We start from the raw sequence: 18,958 nt of genomic DNA, 5'->3' as shown, positions 1-18,958 counted from the left end.
CTCATTATGGAGACTGCACAGTATGCAGCATGGGAACCATATCAAAACTACACATCCCAGCACCACCCTGGGTCTGGTACATCTCCATACTCTGAAGTTGGTCTTTTTCCTCGTCTGCATTTTCGCAGGCACTGAACTGAAGACTTCAGGACAAGTTAAGTCTGAAAAATTGAGGATTTCCCTGTAAGCTTGCTTCTTTCAGCTGCCCAGCAGTGTCAGAGGAGTGCAGATGAGATGAGGGGTAGGAAGGCTACTTTAGTCTATTGAAACGCCACCCGACCTAAGAAGCAGCATCTCCCAACCAATAATAACCAGATGCTTCCCATTAGAACATGGGGGCACAATTAAAGTAAACAAGATCAACATTAAGCCGAACATCAAACAAACGACAACCCCCCACAAAACATCCTATGGTTTTTTTCATGTTACATACCTCCCACAGTAAACAGCTTTCTCTCCAGCTTGTTATAATGATCCACAAGGTGGCCTTACGTTATTGATCTGTGATTATCTGAAAAGCATAAGAGATTCTATTCTACTCTGCAATTGTGTGTATAGGGTCCCTGGTACATCACAGGTCAGCCATGTTGGCATAGAACTTTGATCGTCTAGTGTCCAGCTCCCTGTTATTTACACAGGTTGAGCTGTGAACTCCTCTACTTCCCTTTTCTGCTCTACCTCTCTTTACTGTGCTTTGGTGCCCTTCATATGTTACTCACCAACACGGCCTGACACCTGAGAACATCTATTTCGTGTCTTAGAACTTGTGGAACACCTGTACTTGACCTCTGGCCTGAACTGTACATCACACTCCCTGCCTGAGGTTCCAGTGGGGTTTTGTTGTACTGGAGTTGACATTCAGCTTGATCGATTGGCGTGTTGCAGACATGTTATCGTGTGTTATGGAATGTTGTGCGTGTTGGGGGGAGGGGGGAGAGGATTGGAGGTCCAGGCCAAAATTGCGAGGTGGAAGTCATACGGAGGGCAAACGCTAACTTCCAAACAGTCAGGTGGTTGTCCACTCACCGCTCCTCGGTTGTTCTTGAGCTCGCCGTGGCAGCTGAGTGTCCGGGAGCCGTCTATGAGCCGGTCCCTCTGGCTGTCCTCGGGGTACAGCAGACGCTCCTTGTAGAAGCGACACTCGGACTCCCCAGTTTGCCTGTTGATCTTTGCCACGATGTTCTGGATCATGCTGATCTGGAACGGAATGAGACAACGTTTGATATTCACACAAGCGTTTCCGGGAGTTGAGGTGTGTGTGCGCGTGTGTGCACATGTGTGTACATTTGTGTATGTGTGTGTGCACGTATGTGTGCACGTGTGTGTGTATATGTGTGCACGTGTATGTATGTGTGTGTATGTGTGTGTTCCCACTCACTGCTTCATCCAGGTGCTGCCGGTCAGGGTGGTCGTTGGGTGAGTGTTTCAGGATCTCCCTGAGCAGCAGCGGGTACTTGACCAATCGGCTGCGTGGGATGTCCAGGAAGTTCCACAGGTCCAGCTTCCTGCTGAAGGGGGACTCCAGGCAGCGTTGGAGGAAGTCATGGACCCGATGGTCCTGCTTCTTGTGGTCCAGCAGGGCCTTGGCGGCCACCTGGTTGCTGCAGTAGCTGTTGTACGAGTCCAGGCACGGCAGCTGGGGAAGGAGAGAAACTTCCAATGAGACAACTGATGTCAACAACTTGGTGACAGAGGTCAATGCCAGTAGGTGTCCGGGGGGAGTCAAAGTTCTTAGACCAGGCTACTAAGAGAACAAAAGGGCAGGCGAGCGACCCATTTCAACGGAGCACTTCGCCCTCCCCTCGCTGACTCACGTGCCACAGTTTTCACAACAAGAACGTGGTCTATCTGTAGCCCATGATCTATCAGCCAGCTCAATATATACTCACCAAACAATCAACAAAATGGTGAGTGTCTATGAACTACCCCTAACCAGTGGTTATCAGCAGAGTTTTAGTTCTGTTAATACATCCCTGGTGGCATGAGCATCTATTGTACAGATGGTTTACTATACATAAAGTGTAAGTGAACACATCAGGTCAGTGGATCAAATCCAAGACCCAGATCGAGTCTCATCCAGGTTAGAGCAGGTGAGCTACTGTTCTGTTCTGTACGTGTGAAGACACAAACCAGGGAGGGAGGGAAGTCTGTACCACCTCAGCCATCATCGAGTTTACTAGAACATTCTTCTGGAGAAACCGTGCATGAATCCCCTCCTCTTGTTCTTTTCGGACGCTAACGAAGCAGAGTTGGGAGTAGAGAGCCTGGTAGAACTCACACCCTCTCACATAAACAACCTGCCAAGCAGCCCTGACACACCCCACGCTGCATTTGATTAGAGAGAGCAGGGACCGGTCTGGTGGGGGTGCACCATACACGCTCTGATCTGAGGTTTCCACAAGGAGAAGTCCCCCTTCCAGCACTGTAGACGTGACCTGATACTCCTCTTTAGAAGTGACCAATCCAAAGCAAGCCAGTCCACCATAGTGAACCAGAGACCGAAGTGGACTTGGGGAAACCTCCCCCTGGTTATGTAACCTCAGTGATTAAGCTCCTGCCAGTCAGAGATCTGTGGCTGTTGTCTGCTGGGATGAGCAGAAACAGTTCCTCCCTGTCATGCATTGTTCGCCATGGCGACCTGGCGTCAACAGGAAGAAAGGATGGAGTCGGAAATCAGCATGCTTACACAATGTGACCCTCATGCCTGGCCCCTGGAGAAAAGCTCCGACAGTCCTGCACAAGACCTGTCCGATCTAAGGGGGGAGGTTTCTTCTTGGTCTCATGATAGCTGGCTGGTAAGAAATGTACTGGGAATGAATCCCTACCCCATTAGGATGTAAATGGACAACAACTTGGTCTAATGAAGGCTTTTGTCCCTATCTCAAGTGATTTTGGTTGAGCTCTTGGAAGGTAATGTACTGCTCAGTCCAAACATGACACTAATATTAATCATTGTAAGTTTAAGTAATAAGTGTCTAACTTTATGAAACCATATTAATTTGATACATTATTGACATTCATTCTAAGTTAAAATGTAGACCTCACTCACCCATAATCACCATTACTAACTTGCTGTCTAATCAATACACACCCTGTCCAGAGTTACAGCCCGATGCTGTATGACATGGAGCTGACAGCACGGTGATAACATGATGGTCAGATCTCTGCAACTCTGGCCGTGACATGACCAGGGGTCAGAACAGTAGAACTATGTACGTCAATAGCTCCAGAGTGGCAGAAGGACCCCGGGGGGCAGAGGTCAAGGTTCACCTCACACCAAGGTCTGAGCACACAGCCAGATTGATCGCTGACGACTCAGCCAAAAGGTCACCGTCTTTGTTTTCACCAAAAAAATGTCCTCATTGAAAACAAGCAACATCTCAAGGGGTTGTGGGAAGCCGTGGTTCTTTTTTCCTAAGAATGTTGTGGGGTAATTTGTTGATGCTTCATGGTGTTCTTCAGGGGTAGTGACATCTCTGGTTGATGCTTCATGATGTTCTTCAGGGGTAGTGACATCTCTGGTTGATGCTTCATGGTGTTCTACAGGGGTAGTGACATCTCTGGTTTTCCAAAAGTTTATGTTCTAGCACCCTCTGTTCCATATCAATCATTCAATAACAGACATCTATTCACAACAATTTATATTGCTGCATTTTAAGGAAAAGTGGAAAGAGAGTTGCATATATCAATGTCATTATTTCCACAGATACCTAATACATTTTAAGGAGGTATTTCTATTATTTAGTAGTATTACATAATCATCTGAAAATGTGAGAGACAGATTGCAGATGCTGTGAGATTGACACAGGAAGCAGGCCAAATTAGGGACTCAGCCAGGCGAGAGAGATCAAGCTCGCTCTTTCCCTCTCTGTCTCTCCACTGTGGCCAGAACACTGGGCTTCGACCCACCACAACACCAGGGGAAGTGAGAGGGAGTGGGTCAAAAAAGCGATGCGTTTGGCCTGGAGCTAGCACTGCTACACTCTCTCCCTGATACAGAGCAACAGCACGTTCAATAAAGTCCACAGCGTAGGGGCCCAAACTCATAAAGGGAGAAAGCGAGAGGGAGAAAGACAGGGAAGGAAAAGGAGGAGGAAGAGAAAGGACGCGGCGTCCAGATCCTCTTACCCAGTCCACCAGGATGTGTCCCACGTGTTCGGTCGAGCCGTCGGGTTTACGGGCCTCTCTCAGCCGACTCAGCAGATCTGAGGGGCAGGGAAGAAACCCCAAAATGTTGAACACCCAGATGAGTTGTGTGTTTGTGAGTGTCCACGCTTGTGCGTGCGTGTGTGTGTATATGTGTTTCCTCACCTTCATGTAAGGGTATGAGAGAGTCCAAGGTCCCAAAGATCTGGTTGAGCTCCTGTTCTGTCATGATAGACAGCTTGAGCATGGGGTCATGGTAAGCCTGCAGGGACAAGAGCCGGTTATGCAACTGGAAACCAAGTGTACACAGCACCATCCCAACCTACAGAAGTTTCCTTTTTCAGTACTTGAAAACGCTTGAAATTCTCTCACATAAGAGCGAAGGTGAATCAGAGCAAGGCAGAAAAACCCAAAAAGGTTCTTTCCGTGACACTGTGGTGATACTGACATCCTAACCTGTGTATCACCCATGATAGTAACCAGGAAACCAGGTCAGCTCCGATGGCTCACGTAAACATCCCCCAAATACTGATGAAAACAACTTCACTCCTCTGTCCTAGATATGAGTCCCACCACTAAAAAAGGCAATCAATGTGTGGAAAACATGGAGGTTTTCCAGAGATAAAACTAACAAATATCTAGCAGGGGCGGACACTCTAAGAGCAAATCTAATTTTAGCCCTTAACGCATAAAGAACCACACTGTAAATTCTCCTGAATTTTTCATATAAGGTTAACACAGAAGACAAAAACACACAAGCACGCATGAAGAGGAAAGCCTGTCTGGTCAAAGGGGTTGGATAGCCAAGTCTGGTCAGGCTGGATGAGAAGTTGAACAATGCTGAATAAGGAAAGCAGATGGTACCTTCTTGGCCAACTTCAGATCCTCCACCAGGTCTTGCTCCCCCTGAGACAGCTCAAAGATGGCCTGTCGGCAGAGTGGAAACAGAGAGCAGTAGTGAGACCTGAGAGTTCTTCTATGTGCTTCACCTACATGTCATTACACAGACTACTACTGTGTGTGTGTGTGTATTTGGGACACGCTTACACACATATAGACGCAGATGCATACGCGTGTGCACACACACACACACACCCCAAACAGAAGTAAACAGGACCCATCTGACCACTAAAAACCCAATACTTCCATGTGAACATCTGGCATCTGTTATACACACCATATAGCCTTGTTCTTTGAAGCCTGAGTGTGTGTGGCCAGGAGGGATCTAAGACAGTGTGTGTGCGGTGTGTGTGTGTGTGTGTGGTGTGTGTGTGTAGGAGGACAGCAGTAATTCCAGTTGATCTTTCAAACTAGCTCATCAGAGAAACAAGACACCATTTTGAGTCCCCTGCTAAGTGACCCATCTGCTTCTGTCTGTCTGTAGAATACCCAATTATAATGATAAGAATCAATAAGATACATCAATAATACATTTGTATACTGTAGGTTCCTCTTCATTTTTAAAGGTGGTTTGGAGGAAGGACCGGGTTGGAAGATTATACCCATATCCCTAACAGTTTGGGTTCAGGGCGGGGGTCAGGTGTTTGGGTGAGGTGTAAGGGGTCAGAGGTCAGAGTCAGGGGGTCTCACCTCCTGCCGTTTGATCTCCTTGGAGGACAGCGTCTGGTGTCCGAGCCGCACGTCAAAGGTCTCGCTCCACAGCTTGCTGTCACGCCGCTTGGCCATGGCTGTGGGGGCGGGGCGGCTCCAGGGGCGCGGGGCCATGATCTCCGCCCGACTCTCGCTACGAAAGCTGATGGACCGCTGTGTGGGGGGCGGAGACAAGACGGTGAGTTCTGGAGGTGGAGCTACTCAGCCAGCAGCTGAGGGCCAGCAACAGTGTTGGTGGATTGGTGTGTGTGAGGAGACTGTGGTTGTGACTGAGTCAGGGGTTTAGGCATTTGGGAGGGAGGGAGGATTGGGAGGTTGAGAAGGAGGTGGGGAGGGAGGGAGGTTAGAGGGAGGGAGGCTGGGAGGGAGGTGGAGAGGGAGGGAAGGAGACCCATGTGGACAGATGGCCTGTTGTTTGGACCAACACCACAGTGATGACAGTAGCAGTCAGTCTGACAGTCCTCACTACTGAATGATACCCTACACCTCCTTCACTCTCCTCTGAAGACTACCAGATGTGGACAAAGCCTTAGATCCACCCCCCTGTCTCTCAAAGCTCCATTCTGGGTTGTAGATCTTGCTGCCCACCAACCATAACGTAAACAAATGCAGTCTAACCCATCAAACACATGACATGTTCACGTGAAAACATCTGCACCAAGTAACACAAGTAAAAAGCAGAATGGATTTGAGAATATGAGTTCAGTTTAATGCTCACAGTCAAAAGCAGAAAGGAGGGATTGAGATTATAGTTGTACCTGCAGACTCTGTCCAATCCGTTTCAGTGGTGCCGTCTTCACTGGAGGAATGAGGCTGGCCAGAGATGTGACTCTGGAAAGGGGCTTCACCCTCTTGATACTGGGCTCCTGGAGAGGGGAGGAGAGGAATGGGGAGGGGAGGAATAGGGAGGAGAGGAGAGGAGGGAGGAAAACAGACAGGTGTAAACAAACAGGCGGCACATCATCAAAGAAGCGCAGCAGAGACTACAGGTACATCAAATACCTTCAGGTTCACAGTCTCCATCAGCCTCCAACACCTGACCAGTGCTCTGAGCCTGGAGCAGCCTGATAAGAACCAGCGCTAGCAGCGACTTTCGTGAATGGGACGATGTTCTTCATCGTATTTGTCCTCATCAACCTCAGTAATCTCGGCCCGACCCCCCCTTCCTGACCCCCTCTCTTCCTCGTCCCTGCCAGACAGGTTCAGCCTCCCCTACGGTCACAAGCTGAGGCACCAGTGGGAGACACCGCAGTCCCATCAACACTCGACAACAAGCTCATACTGGAGCCACTTCCCCTCAAGGTGATGTCTTCCCCTGGTCGGTCAGGCAGGCAGGCAGGCAGGCAGATAGGCAGGCTGCTATCCTGCGGGTGATAAGGTACCCCTCAGCCCCTCAGATCTCTGCAGACGCAGGACCCGTCTCCATGTTTCACCCTCCCAGGGAGCCGACACGGACTTGGTGACAGTGCTCAGTCAGACGTAGACGGGGGAAAAACGCAGTGTGGGAGCAGGAATGTCAAAGACGACTGGAGAAGCTGCAGCTTCACCTCCAGACAGCATCAGTCTTCCCCTCTCGCTTTCCCCCTCTCTCCCCCGTCGCTCTCTCTCTCCCTCTCCTCTTCTCCCTCTCCCCTTCTCCCTCTCCCCTCTACCCCTCTCTCCTCGTGTTATTGCAGTTGCAGCATGTCCCTGGGTACGTCACTGCAGCAGCCAGATCAGTATTCTGGGAGCAGACTTCCACAGCACACTCAGCAGTATGGGAGTCCATGACATCTCAAACCAGACAGCAGAGGTTGAAAGCAGGAAGAGAACAAAGATAGTGGAGGTATGTGTACATTTCTTAACCTTGTTAGAACCTCACTTATTTGTATTTGTTCTTAAATAAGACTTTTACAGCTAGAGGGACATTTTAACTTGGATTTTGTATTTTGGGGGATTGGATTTGGGGTTTTTGTGATAGTTAAAACCCATCTTTTATGAGTCTACTTTTATACTTATGCAACAGTCATGATCTCCAGACTGATAGGATGGACCTGAACGTTTCACAGCTAACACACTTACAGAGACAGCTGAACATGTTACACAACCACTTCTTGCCCCATGCAGGCTGTCAATCAATGTCACCACATGTGCCACCAATCATAACGGTCACGCGCGCACACACACTCACACACAAAACCACACACACAGTTGCACGCAGTCACACACACACACATTGAAACAGGATGGAGTCTTTGATCCTAGTAGCTTGTCTGGAGATAAGAAGGCAGGGAGATATAAAACATCCATACAACCTGATAACTGCTCCTTTCTTGAGATTTGTAGGGCATCGAACCTAAGTCTCTTGCATGCAACAGGCCCACATAAAGCTATAATAGCTAACTATGCTTCATTGCCCTTTGATACTAATCTGAGTAATTAAATTCTTGCCAGAGAACATTGGCAGAAGACAAAACACTTTTCCTGATTAAAATATTGCGTGTGAGTCTCACAGATGATGAGGGTGAATGCCTTAACCAGACACCTCTCTCATGCCAACCATGACGTCCTTAACCACCGAGAACTGTCCAGGCGGAGCAAAAGGCTGGTTCCCATGGTGCTCTGATTGGTCCAGGCTGATTCAATCACTTCCTGACAAGAAGGTCTATTGTGTCTCAACTAAGGCTCCTACACATACAAACAGCCCCCCCCCCACAAACACACACACAGGTAGATCTGGCAGCCCCCGCCACACACACACATCAAAACACTGTGACAGAGGGCTAAGAAGGATGAATGTGGCCTTAAGGCCAGCCTGCCCTGGATAGGAGCTAGCTTCCAATCAATGTATGCATGCAATGTCTATTGGCTAATTATTGTGTTCTACCCTGGTGTGAGCATCAGCCTATATAGCCTACAGCCTATAGACTCACTCACTGTAAATCTACTGGGTCTGAGAATTCAATCAAAACATTGGTATTGTATAGTTTAAAGGCTGTGAGGGAAGTGCAGTACCTGTACCAGCTGTGCTAATTGAGACATTGCACGTCTACCATTATGGCACATTTTCCAGATAAACACAGCACCAGATGAGACGGTGGCTAACCTTATTAGCTTGCTCAATTACTCCATTACCTTGTCTTTCTTCAAATAGTGGCATGGTCAGCTAAAGCAGAAACATTTAGTGAACTGGCAGAGTCCTGTACATTCACAGGAGAGAGAGAGGTACAGAGGGTAGCCCAGTCAGGTCCAGCTCTCAAAAACAAAACAAATATAGTCAATGAAGCTGAAACATGACAACTAAAACCATCTGTGAGACTGTGTGTGTGTGTCAAGTGATTCTGAGCCAGAAAGCGAGAGGGAGAGACAGAAAAACAAAGACAGCCAGAGAAAGCCAGAGAAAGAGAGAGAGAAAGCCAGAGAAAGCGATAAAGGGAGAGCGAGAGAGAGAGTGAGCCAGAGAGAGAGAGAGCGAGAGAGAGCGAGAGAGAGCGAGAGAGAGACAGTGAGCCAGAGAGAGAGAGAGAGAGCGAGAGAGAGAGTGAGCCAGAGAGAGAGAGAGCGAGAGAGAGCGAGAGAGAGAGAGACACCTCCAGGCTACTGCTTCTGCTGAGTACAGGGTCTGTTCCAGGGAGGAGCACAGCGATGAATCATAAGTCTGTCTGGAGAAAAGGATTCAACACATCCAAACTGTGGTAGGCTCATGGCTGCTATGATTGGGATCATAACATTGTTTATATCTGCGTGCGTGTGTGCGTCTGTTTTTAGTGTGAGTTCTACGGGTGTCCCCCTAGCCCTCTCACACCATAATGGTGTCCAGTAATAGGACATTAGCACAGGACATTAGTCACCTTCCGTGCAAAGCCTGAGTAAAGAGCTGAGCTCAGTGACAGGCAGTGAGGGAGCCCGGCACAGGAGAACATAGCCTCAGGGGGGAGTCAGCAGGTCTTACAAAGCACTGTGCTGTGTACGTCTGCACTGACTCACTGACTCTGTTCCAGCAGACATAAACACCCTGCAGCCTCATCCCGGCATAACAGCACCATTCACCACAGGACTCACTATCAGAGTCTGAGTGCCTCAGGATTAGAATGACTACATGATGCCCCTACTGAGGCCCCTACTGAGGTGAAGACAATGTACTGTAGGCTAGAACAAGAGGAGGCTGTCAGAGATTCAAACACGGGGCTCTGCCCAGCTGGGACTGTGTTAATCGGCTAAACTGTAGCCTCAGTGGGCCAGCATAACGTTAGGTGAGCAAGCCCTCTTACACAAGATTCACTTTAGCCACATGCTGCGTGTGACTAAGCTGTACTGGGGCTGCCTGAACACAACCTAGTCTGGACAAGAACAGGTGGGAAGCTGGCTCTCACACAGATGACAAGAACATACACATCCTCCTTCATTCTTCCACCTATCACCACCACAAAGAGAGGGAGAGCTTCCAGCTGTTTTGGGATGGTTTCAAACTTTCAAGTTGATGCACATTTGTTTGAGCCAAAGTCTTACCATTGCTCTGCATTCTGTGACAGAACGTTCCTTGGCATCCATTTGTACGTCGCACGTTTAAGAGCGTTTTTCTAAATAAGCCATGCAAAGAAATAATCTTATTTTACATTCTGTATTCTCACATCTTCCCCATGCTTCTTTGTTTTCAGGTTTACATAGTGAGCTCCACGCTCTATAAATAATAGGCGATGTGAACATCGTTTGTGGTCGAGTGAGAGATGTCGGTCTGACAGATCCCACAACAGACGCACCAGATGTATTTGAAGCAGCTTTTTGAGGCTGGAGAGCTGGACCCTGACTGAAATACTAAAAAACTGGCAAACCATCACAGAGCTGCGGTGGCGGATCTCACGCATGTATATAGTAGCCTATTTTGTTGTCTCTTACACATGTACAGCCTGTACACTGCTGTACATGTGTAACTGCAAATACTGAGAGTAGCCTACACCAGTGATTTAAAAATGCATTTTGGCACTTTAACTCAATAAATCGAAGTCTAGTTTATACGATTTTTGGTTCAAAGAGAAGTATCACGTGTCCATAACAAGCTATATGCATTCGGTTTCACACATTTATCAGTCATCTTGAACTAAATGCCTACCTCAACTTCTTTACCCGGTTTGGTGCCCACAGTCTGCACTTCCAGGGAACAATTTGCCCTCTTCACGACAAGGTAAAACGGATATTCCGTGGCCACCATGCTGTCGCTCTCCGTTGTCACAGCTGTGTTTATTGCAGCAGAATAGTCGCAAGCCGGTCTCGCAGCCACGGTGTCAGCCAGATCTGAAAAGTTCCCGTCTCTTGTCTACACCGCTTACATGCGTGTTCATTCCAGCGCACTGATCCTCTCCTCACCAACTCAAATCGCATCTGAGGAGTGAGAGCCCTTGAGTGAGTGAGCAACCGTAAACTCCTCCTGCGGTGCGCTCGATCGCTCTTTGGAACACGAGAGATAGCGTGAGAAACAGCGCCCCACGTTGGCTACAAAGTCTGAGGTACCAAGCCACTTTTGCACAGCTGACATGCAAAGTATCAGATTTTTCCAACGCCCCTCTCTATCTCTCTCCCTCCTTCTCTTTCTCTCTCCATCTCTGTCTCTGTCTTTATTTCTGTCGATTATAGGCTCTGGCATCAAAAAAGATAAAACATACCTGGGCCTAGGTAGGCCTACTCATGCCATATCGTTCGAACAACTCCCAAGTTGCATCCTAATTTTAATAACTTCAGTGTGTTGTTCTATCAAACTGTGATGAGAGATTTGGTTCAGGACCCCAACATTCCCAGCACAAGCCTAAGGACATACTCAGCCATAAACAAGGCTCTGCTCCTCTTGGGGTGCCTTTCGTGCTCCTGCTAATGATTTGGTAATTTGTTGTAAAAAAAAAAAAAGAATAAGAAAGTATTTACAGTATCTAACAGTGCAGATTAGATCTTTGGCTCCCTTTCTCCCCCCCCCCCCCCTCCATCTCTCCTCCTCAATCTCCTCTCACAACTCCTCCTTTATTCTCCATCTTTATCACTCACTCACTCATTCTGCCCTGCAGCTCCTGTGTCTCTCAGCAGGAAATTGATCCCAGTTTTAAGAGGCTTTGTTCTGAGAGGCAGAGAACTTCCTGTGTTTGTACTGTTATCCCGCACAGGGAAGTGTGTGTGTATGCGCGAGGCAGAGTGTAAAAGTTTGTGAGAGAGTGTGTGTCCCTGCACATGCTTGCGTGTGTGCAAGGCCCCTGGTCCCCTCCAACCAAAGCTAGACTAGAACAGTAAACAAACTGTGGCTTTCATAATCACTCAACGAGGTGTCACTTAAATAGACCAGAACACCTATGAAGCACTGAAGGCCTTCGATGGTGCCAGAAAAATCACAAAGCACACAGACTCAGTTGATCCTGGCCTGCAGGACATTATTGTACCACCCTGACTGATGTTTTTATCTCTCTAAATGGTTACAAGCTATAGTCTATTCTTGATTCCCTTTTTCAAGTTGAAAAACGACCTTCTTTATTAGCAATAAAAGAAAGATACAAAAATCAGTGAGTTGGCCTATAACACATATCTCAGGGTGAGCAGACTGACCCCGTTGGTGCTTGTTTGTAACTCGACTGTTCAATTAATAATTGGAAATCAAAACCGAAAAACGATCTGTGTTAATTAGTCCACTACATGGAACTCTGCCTATTGGTGTTCCCTGTGAGCATGGTGGGTGGGGTGATTGGGAACAGCTTCACAAGCTGGCCAGAAGTACTCACCTTAAAAGGAATGACTACTTTCCATGGAACATTATAGGAAAACATCTAGAATAGCACCAAAATGACTAATCTGTTTCAAATGCATTATTCATTTCCTTTACTGCTTGCGTCATTTCTCTCATGTGAGTTTGCATAAAAAGAAAGTAATCTGTAAGGTAGAGTTTGTTTTCCTATCTTAGCCTTGTCACCAAACTCCTTCCTCTACTTAACCAATGGAAACCCACCGATTGTGGAGAGATAGAGGAAACTGCTGGATCAGACAATCAACTCAAGTGATTGGCTAGGGATCAGGGTCAGGGGTCAAATCACTGCTCTGGATCAAAGCCTGAGTCACAACATTTCTAATTCCCACATTTCAATCCACAACAGGAGCGTATAGTATCTTGCTTTGTTGTCATGTTAACATAATGGACAATCAATTACTATAACGTGTACACATGGTGAATTACTACACATATAGGTATCTGCTTGTTTATCTGTTAAACCTTCAACAAAGGTCAGTAGTTCACAGTCCCCTGAACTGTCCTTTTGTTCTCTAAAACCTCTGATGGTATTACTTCAGCAGCCCAGCTATTAATACATGACATTTCTGATAACCTTCCAGCCAGGTAATATTGACCATTAAATCCTTCACTGTTTTTGATTTGTAATAGGTCAGTCAAAGGCTACTCCACTATAGTATTTGGTCAAATCATTACCATCCCTTGACCACTTTATGTATTTTATATGTTATGTAACAAGCAAGTGATAACTGTTTTGTTTTTTTACTTGAATCCTTTGAATCCCATTCAAAAGTCAAGGATATTTATGATGAAATAGGAATAACATTTCAGCAGCTCACAGAGTCCTTGTTGGTTACATAAATATTTCTCAAAAACTGATAAAGAAATCACCATTCTCATCGTTGGTTGGGATGACATTGATATGGCTTCACACGGCTACAACCAGTGAAGCAGGTCTTAGTAAGATAAGAACATTCAGCCATGCAGGGGAGCCCTGAGAACCAAATCAAGCTGACTTCCTCTATATGAGCTGATCTCATCAGGGACTTATGAAGATCATTTTACAGCCCTTTTAAATAGATACCTAGAATGACTCAAGATTTTCAGTTGATCGAATGGAGCAAAAAATAATCATGAGCTACATTTTCAGAAGGCTGAGGTTCATTGCCATTGCAGAAGTGCACCCTGTCTTTGTAAACATCCATACATCAATATTCACAACGGTCCTTTCAGCCGGCTGCTCCCTGGGGCCATCCTGTCAGCACTATCAGCCCACATTCTGCTGTTGAGGTTCCTAGGGCATGTCATTATTTGTTGTCAATTTCATCAATGATACAGACCAGTGCAGTTAGTTTTTTTCTTTCAATAAGGTCTCCATATCTGGACCCTACAGAAGGATATTGCAGCGGAAACACACTACCGTCACAGTTGTGAATTGTGTATTTTTCCTGTCTGTAATTATCCTGATTCCATGTTTTATTTTGCAGGTCTCTGTTGTGCAAGAGATTCTAATATTACGTATTATAATATCTTGTATTACGACATTCAATAATTCATTTGTATAAACTTTTTTTGATTTTTTTTTGGCACACACACACCAACACACACACACACACAACACAAGCACAAAGAAAAACGCTTTTGACCGTGTACACACACGAAGACGCACACACACACGCAAAGACACGCCAGACTCAGGGCTATATATCAGTAGACTACAAGGCAGGCGTTATGCAACACTATGAGAACCACGCTTGGGGCCCTGTCAGACACAACACTGCTGACTGCTTATACAACCCAAGTCAAGATACCTCCATACCTCAAGGACACATGTGACAAGGTTGATAAAGCTAACTTGAGTAGAACCATTAGCGGTTCTACTCAGAATGTCGGTGCTATGTCTGTGACTACACACGCCACAATGCAAATACGACCCCTTTCAACAAATGCTACAAGAGACGTATCTTGTGTTTAACTCACACAGTACATTTGATCCATCCTCTTTAATGTATTCTATATAAAGTGAATCTGAGAGTTCACATCATGTTTACGTGGTTGTTATCTGACATTTGGATATGTGAAAACATGAAAAGAATTGAGCAAAACAGCTCTTTCATTTTGGAATTACATTTCTAGCCCCACAGGGCCTGTTTTCAAGCCCTGAATTACCTTTCATTCAAATGTTCTGTGCGTTTATTACTTCAGTGTTCAGTCGTCTCTTGGTCCTCTGTTCCTGCCCATGAATCTAATCATGGTGTTGCTTGAAGGACCAGTATCGCCTCCTTACAAACAAGCAGGATCACAGCAACAATGGGCCTCATGTTCACTTTGTGACCATTGACAAGAGCTGAATAAGCACACTGGATTCAAGCCATTTTCCTGTGACCATTTTGCTAACCATTTTTCAAGTGCCTGCGACATTTTACAGATGACGTCGAGGGCCTGACAATCTCCAAAATAATGAAGGGGGGGAACAAGGATGAAGGGACAATTCATCTGAGAAATTGTGGAAGATATTTGAGTTCTTTAGTCTAATATTAAATCGCTCCATAATTGGCTTCCTGCCCTTGATGAATTGGTGGGATGAGCAGGATCATGTTTACATCATGGTAAGTGCACCTCTTATTCCTTCTTCATAATGAACCTTAATATGAAACTGTTGTTCCTAACGCTGGAGACAATAAGAATCTGGGTATTTCACTAACATATGGAAACCACAATATCCTACAATCAAAGCCCAGTTCTGTACTCAAACACTACAGTATATGGTGTTTCGTATAAAAATGATTATGAATGAACAGGTTTGGTATATAATCAGGTGTGTGGTAAGAGGAATGAGAATGAGAGAAAAAGAGAAAATGTCGGTTAGCACCTGGTTCTCTGGGCTTTCTGGTGCATGTTCTGGTGCACAAAAAACATGTCCCATTATAAGAATTGGGATGAGAAAGAGTGGACAGAGATGGAGGTCTCGGTGAAAAACTAGGTTAGGGGCGGAATGGCTGAGAAAGTAAGTATGACGCCGTCATCAAAGTGCCCAAATGCCTTTACTGTTGTGTTTGGGGCGGGGGAGAAGTTGAATCAAACAGTGAATCTGGGTCAGAGCCAGGTGGGGGTTGCCATTGGGTCAGTGGGTGACAGGCACAGAGATACGGGGAAAGAGAGAAACAGTCTCTGAAGCCAAGTTCTAAAAGCTAGGTTAAAGGTCATGTTTATTCCTTTCATCTCATAAGAGATATAAAAAACATCTCGCTCTTTCAAACAGAAAGACGTCACATCTTCTGAGGAACTGCCTCCTGCTGTAGCCCCCCCCCCCCCCCTCCCCCTTCCTACCTCTGTCTCTGTGTGCGTCAAGTCACAACCAAACTCACAGCAAGTTGAACAACAGATAACGCTGTCTCCTAATGGAATCTCCCTGGAAACTTCCCTCTGGAGACTTTGGCCCAGTGCAGGCTACTGTTTCAGCTCTCACTTATCTAAATGACAGAAGGGCTGTTTACATGCCACTGACTGATCCAATGCCTAAATCTCACTCTGTATGGGAAGTCTTCATTGAAGCTGCCTCTAAGGACACTTGGAGAAAACGAGGACAGAGGGAGAACCAGGAAGTCAGCCGGAGGGGCTCATAAACAGCACTGTCCTCAGGCCAGAGATATCTAAAGACTGGGTTTGGTGTTTGCAAGGAGAGTTTGTCCCTGTCCATCTTGTCCGACTGGTCAGGGATGTCTGAAGAAAATCTTGTACGTGTGTGTGTGTGTGTTTGTGTGTGTGTGTACCACTTAGTATTTAAACAGCAAAAGAGCAGTCTGTCTCCCCAAGGCTCAATAACCAGTGCAGACGAGAATCCCCCAACGCTCTCGCACGCTAGGCACAGGAATGCTGCCCAGAACGCCTTTTTATAACCCACAATTTCACTGTTGCCCTCACAACTTGTACAGGAACAAACACACACAGCACACACTCAGACAGATGGCCTCTTCTAACCTTGGTTTGACCGGCACACCTGGCTGCCAGCTCATAGCTCATAGCTTCAGGGCACTCCTCACGGGCTAGCCCTGCAACACACAAACTCACTCAACCTACACACACACATCAATGTTGTTTTTTGGACCACTTGGTCATAGGGATCGCCAAATATGATCTGTTGACACTCATCATGATGGGAGGCGACGGAAAGGAATGGGGGTGGGGGGGGGGGGGGTGTACAGTAGGACCTCCCAGCCAGTCTAGTTACACCTAGAAGGAGTATCAGTGAGGAGTATCAGTAGTATAAGTATCAGTGAGGACTCTGTAGTCCTCACTGATATTTATGTATAATCCATCAGTCATCGTCTTGAACAAAACATCCACAGATTGGCTAATGAGCAGACTAAATGAATTTATTTTGTGTTCACTCAATTACATAAACCCCCAAGTTAGCTAGTGTCAGAATTATTTATAGGAGGCCAGCTAATATACACCTTCCTGTGAGACCCATTTCTATTCTCTGACTGGCTGATGAACAAAGGAAGTACAACCCCATGTCCAGCTACTTCTCCTGAAATAGACCTGCTGATGAACAGATAGCACCCTATTCCTGTCTATACAGACTGATCACTGCTCTAGCTTTCTGACCCCTAAAACACAACGTTTTGTCTTTTAGGGGTCCTCTCTCAAGTTGGTTGTGTTTAGGATCAGTTTTGTTGTCTCTTTGCCCTTAATTAATTATCTGTTACAAATTGTGAAAAAAAGCATGTTGATTAGACTTAGTATACACTTAATTGGAATATAGTCATTTCTGCCAAGATATTATTTATACTCAAACACACAGACAAACAGATTTTTCTCGTTGGTTACTCTTCATGTGAATGGTTAGACATGTGTTTCTGTTCCTCTGTTTTCATATTGCACCCAGCTCATGGGTCAGCTGATGGGCCAGGTTCTGTTAGAGAGTTTTGTAAGATGTCATGCAGTTTTACATCATGTCAAGGGAGTGATTCTGACGGCTTGGGCAAACTTGGCCAGACTATACAATGTGACACATTATAAATGTTTCCAAGTGTTGCCCATTTTACTCCAAGATTTCTATTTTTATGTTCGACTGTTAGTGTAAATGGCCGGCTAGTTTAGAGTAGATTTGTTTTTAAGGCTTGTTTTAAGGCTCTTTCCTGTGTTATTAATAGCCCCTTTTAGGCTAAACACTATTTGGAGTGCCAACTAAACTAGTGTCAAATATTATTTGAGATCCTTTTATGGGAATGAATATTTCAGAAATGACACCAGTAGAATAATGTTTAAATGAAAATTGTTGCACTCCAACAGGCTAAAGAATTTCTCTATAGTATGTAGCAATCTATGGAGGACTGCCTTTCATCACCACATTGACAATTTAGTTACCTAGCATGGGAGGCAACCATTCATTGTGCTTGAGGCTATTAGTCATTACATAGTCAGCTTCTATAATGTCATCTAGGGTTGGATTTATTTGTGGTTTCTCTTCTCACGTGAAGGTGCTCACTGCAATCCATCTATTGTTGGTATAATCAGGATTAAACTGTTCACAGCAGACCTTTTCTCTGGAAACCCTCTTGCCCTTGCCAGATTTTTAGCTGATTTTTCATAGGCTTTTTTTAGGCTCCTGATTCACGTGCACAGAGGACGGGGTCATAGTCATCAAAATATATCGACAACTTACTGAGCTTGTATACCGGTACCCTAAAAGTTAAATCATGCCATTGTATGGCATGATTTAATCACAAACCCTGATCTGATCTGACGCCCAGTTGGTGAGCTGCCCTGTAGATAAGTGACCAGCAGTCACCCTGGTTGTTGTTATGTTCCCCAGTGAGGCCCTAGATAACAACCAATACCTTGATTGTGGAGGAAACCCTGACGACCAGGAGGGGGAAACAATGGCTGTGTAGGGTAGGGGTGTGTGTGTGTGTGCAGGGCTGGTGGCAGGGGGTGGGGGTGGTGGCAGGGGGGTGGGGGTGGTGGCAGGGGAGTGGGTGGGGACTGAAACAGGGCTGAGCTGCTGGCCTCGTCTCCCAGCGCTCCCTGCCAGCAGGCATTTTGCCCAGTTGATACGGGCCAGGCTATTGTGTGAGCTGGCCGGTCACTTACGGGCACTGGCCAGACAGACACGTGTCACCTTGCTCCCCTGCCCTGCCATCGACAGCTCAGCACGAAGGCTGGGCCAAAACACAGACAGTTCCTTGGTACTAATCACTATAATACTCTTGTAACTTTATGAACCACTATGTACGTGACTTTGGATAAACGCATTTTCTAAATGCTTCCTATAAATGGAAAGAGTCAGACATTGTTCTCACTTCTCTAAACTGGTCAAAATTACAAGTTGAAGTATTTCTACTGTACAACATAATGTTTTTTATCTACTAATGAAAGTTATTAATAAAACTCAAATGACTGACATGAACTCATCTGCAGTCATTCTCCAGCATCAACACAGAGCAGATCTTATCTACT

The 18,958-nt window shown here is 46.1% G+C and overlaps 1 protein-coding gene across 5 annotated transcripts in view; it reads right to left on the bottom strand.

The window, feature by feature from the left end:
• Positions 1–18,958, bottom strand: part of arhgef3 (Rho guanine nucleotide exchange factor (GEF) 3) — a 46,876-nt gene that overhangs the window by 3,850 nt on the left and 24,068 nt on the right. For 4 of the 5 annotated variants that reach the window (XM_047026094.1, XM_047026095.1, XM_047026098.1 and 1 more), the window contains 7 exons: positions 6,516–6,623; positions 5,737–5,910; positions 5,011–5,073; positions 4,312–4,408; positions 4,129–4,205; positions 1,379–1,636; positions 1,027–1,197 (listed from right to left, as the gene is read on the bottom strand). In XM_047026094.1, coding sequence (XP_046882050.1) covers positions 1,027–1,197; positions 1,379–1,636; positions 4,129–4,205; positions 4,312–4,408; positions 5,011–5,073; positions 5,737–5,910; positions 6,516–6,623 — 948 coding nt within the window. Of the gene's footprint in view, positions 1–1,026; positions 1,198–1,378; positions 1,637–4,128; positions 4,206–4,311; positions 4,409–5,010; positions 5,074–5,736; positions 5,911–6,515; positions 6,624–10,846; positions 11,656–18,958 lie in introns of those variants that run through there. The other variant, XM_047026096.1, reaches the window with a different exon arrangement.

The sequence above is a fragment of the Hypomesus transpacificus genome, chromosome 9 (genome assembly GCF_021917145.1).
Source record: "Hypomesus transpacificus isolate Combined female chromosome 9, fHypTra1, whole genome shotgun sequence".
Lineage (NCBI taxonomy): Eukaryota > Metazoa > Chordata > Actinopteri > Osmeriformes > Osmeridae > Hypomesus > Hypomesus transpacificus.
Note: the sequence above shows the minus strand (reverse complement) of the source record. Positions and strands in the feature narration are given on the sequence as shown.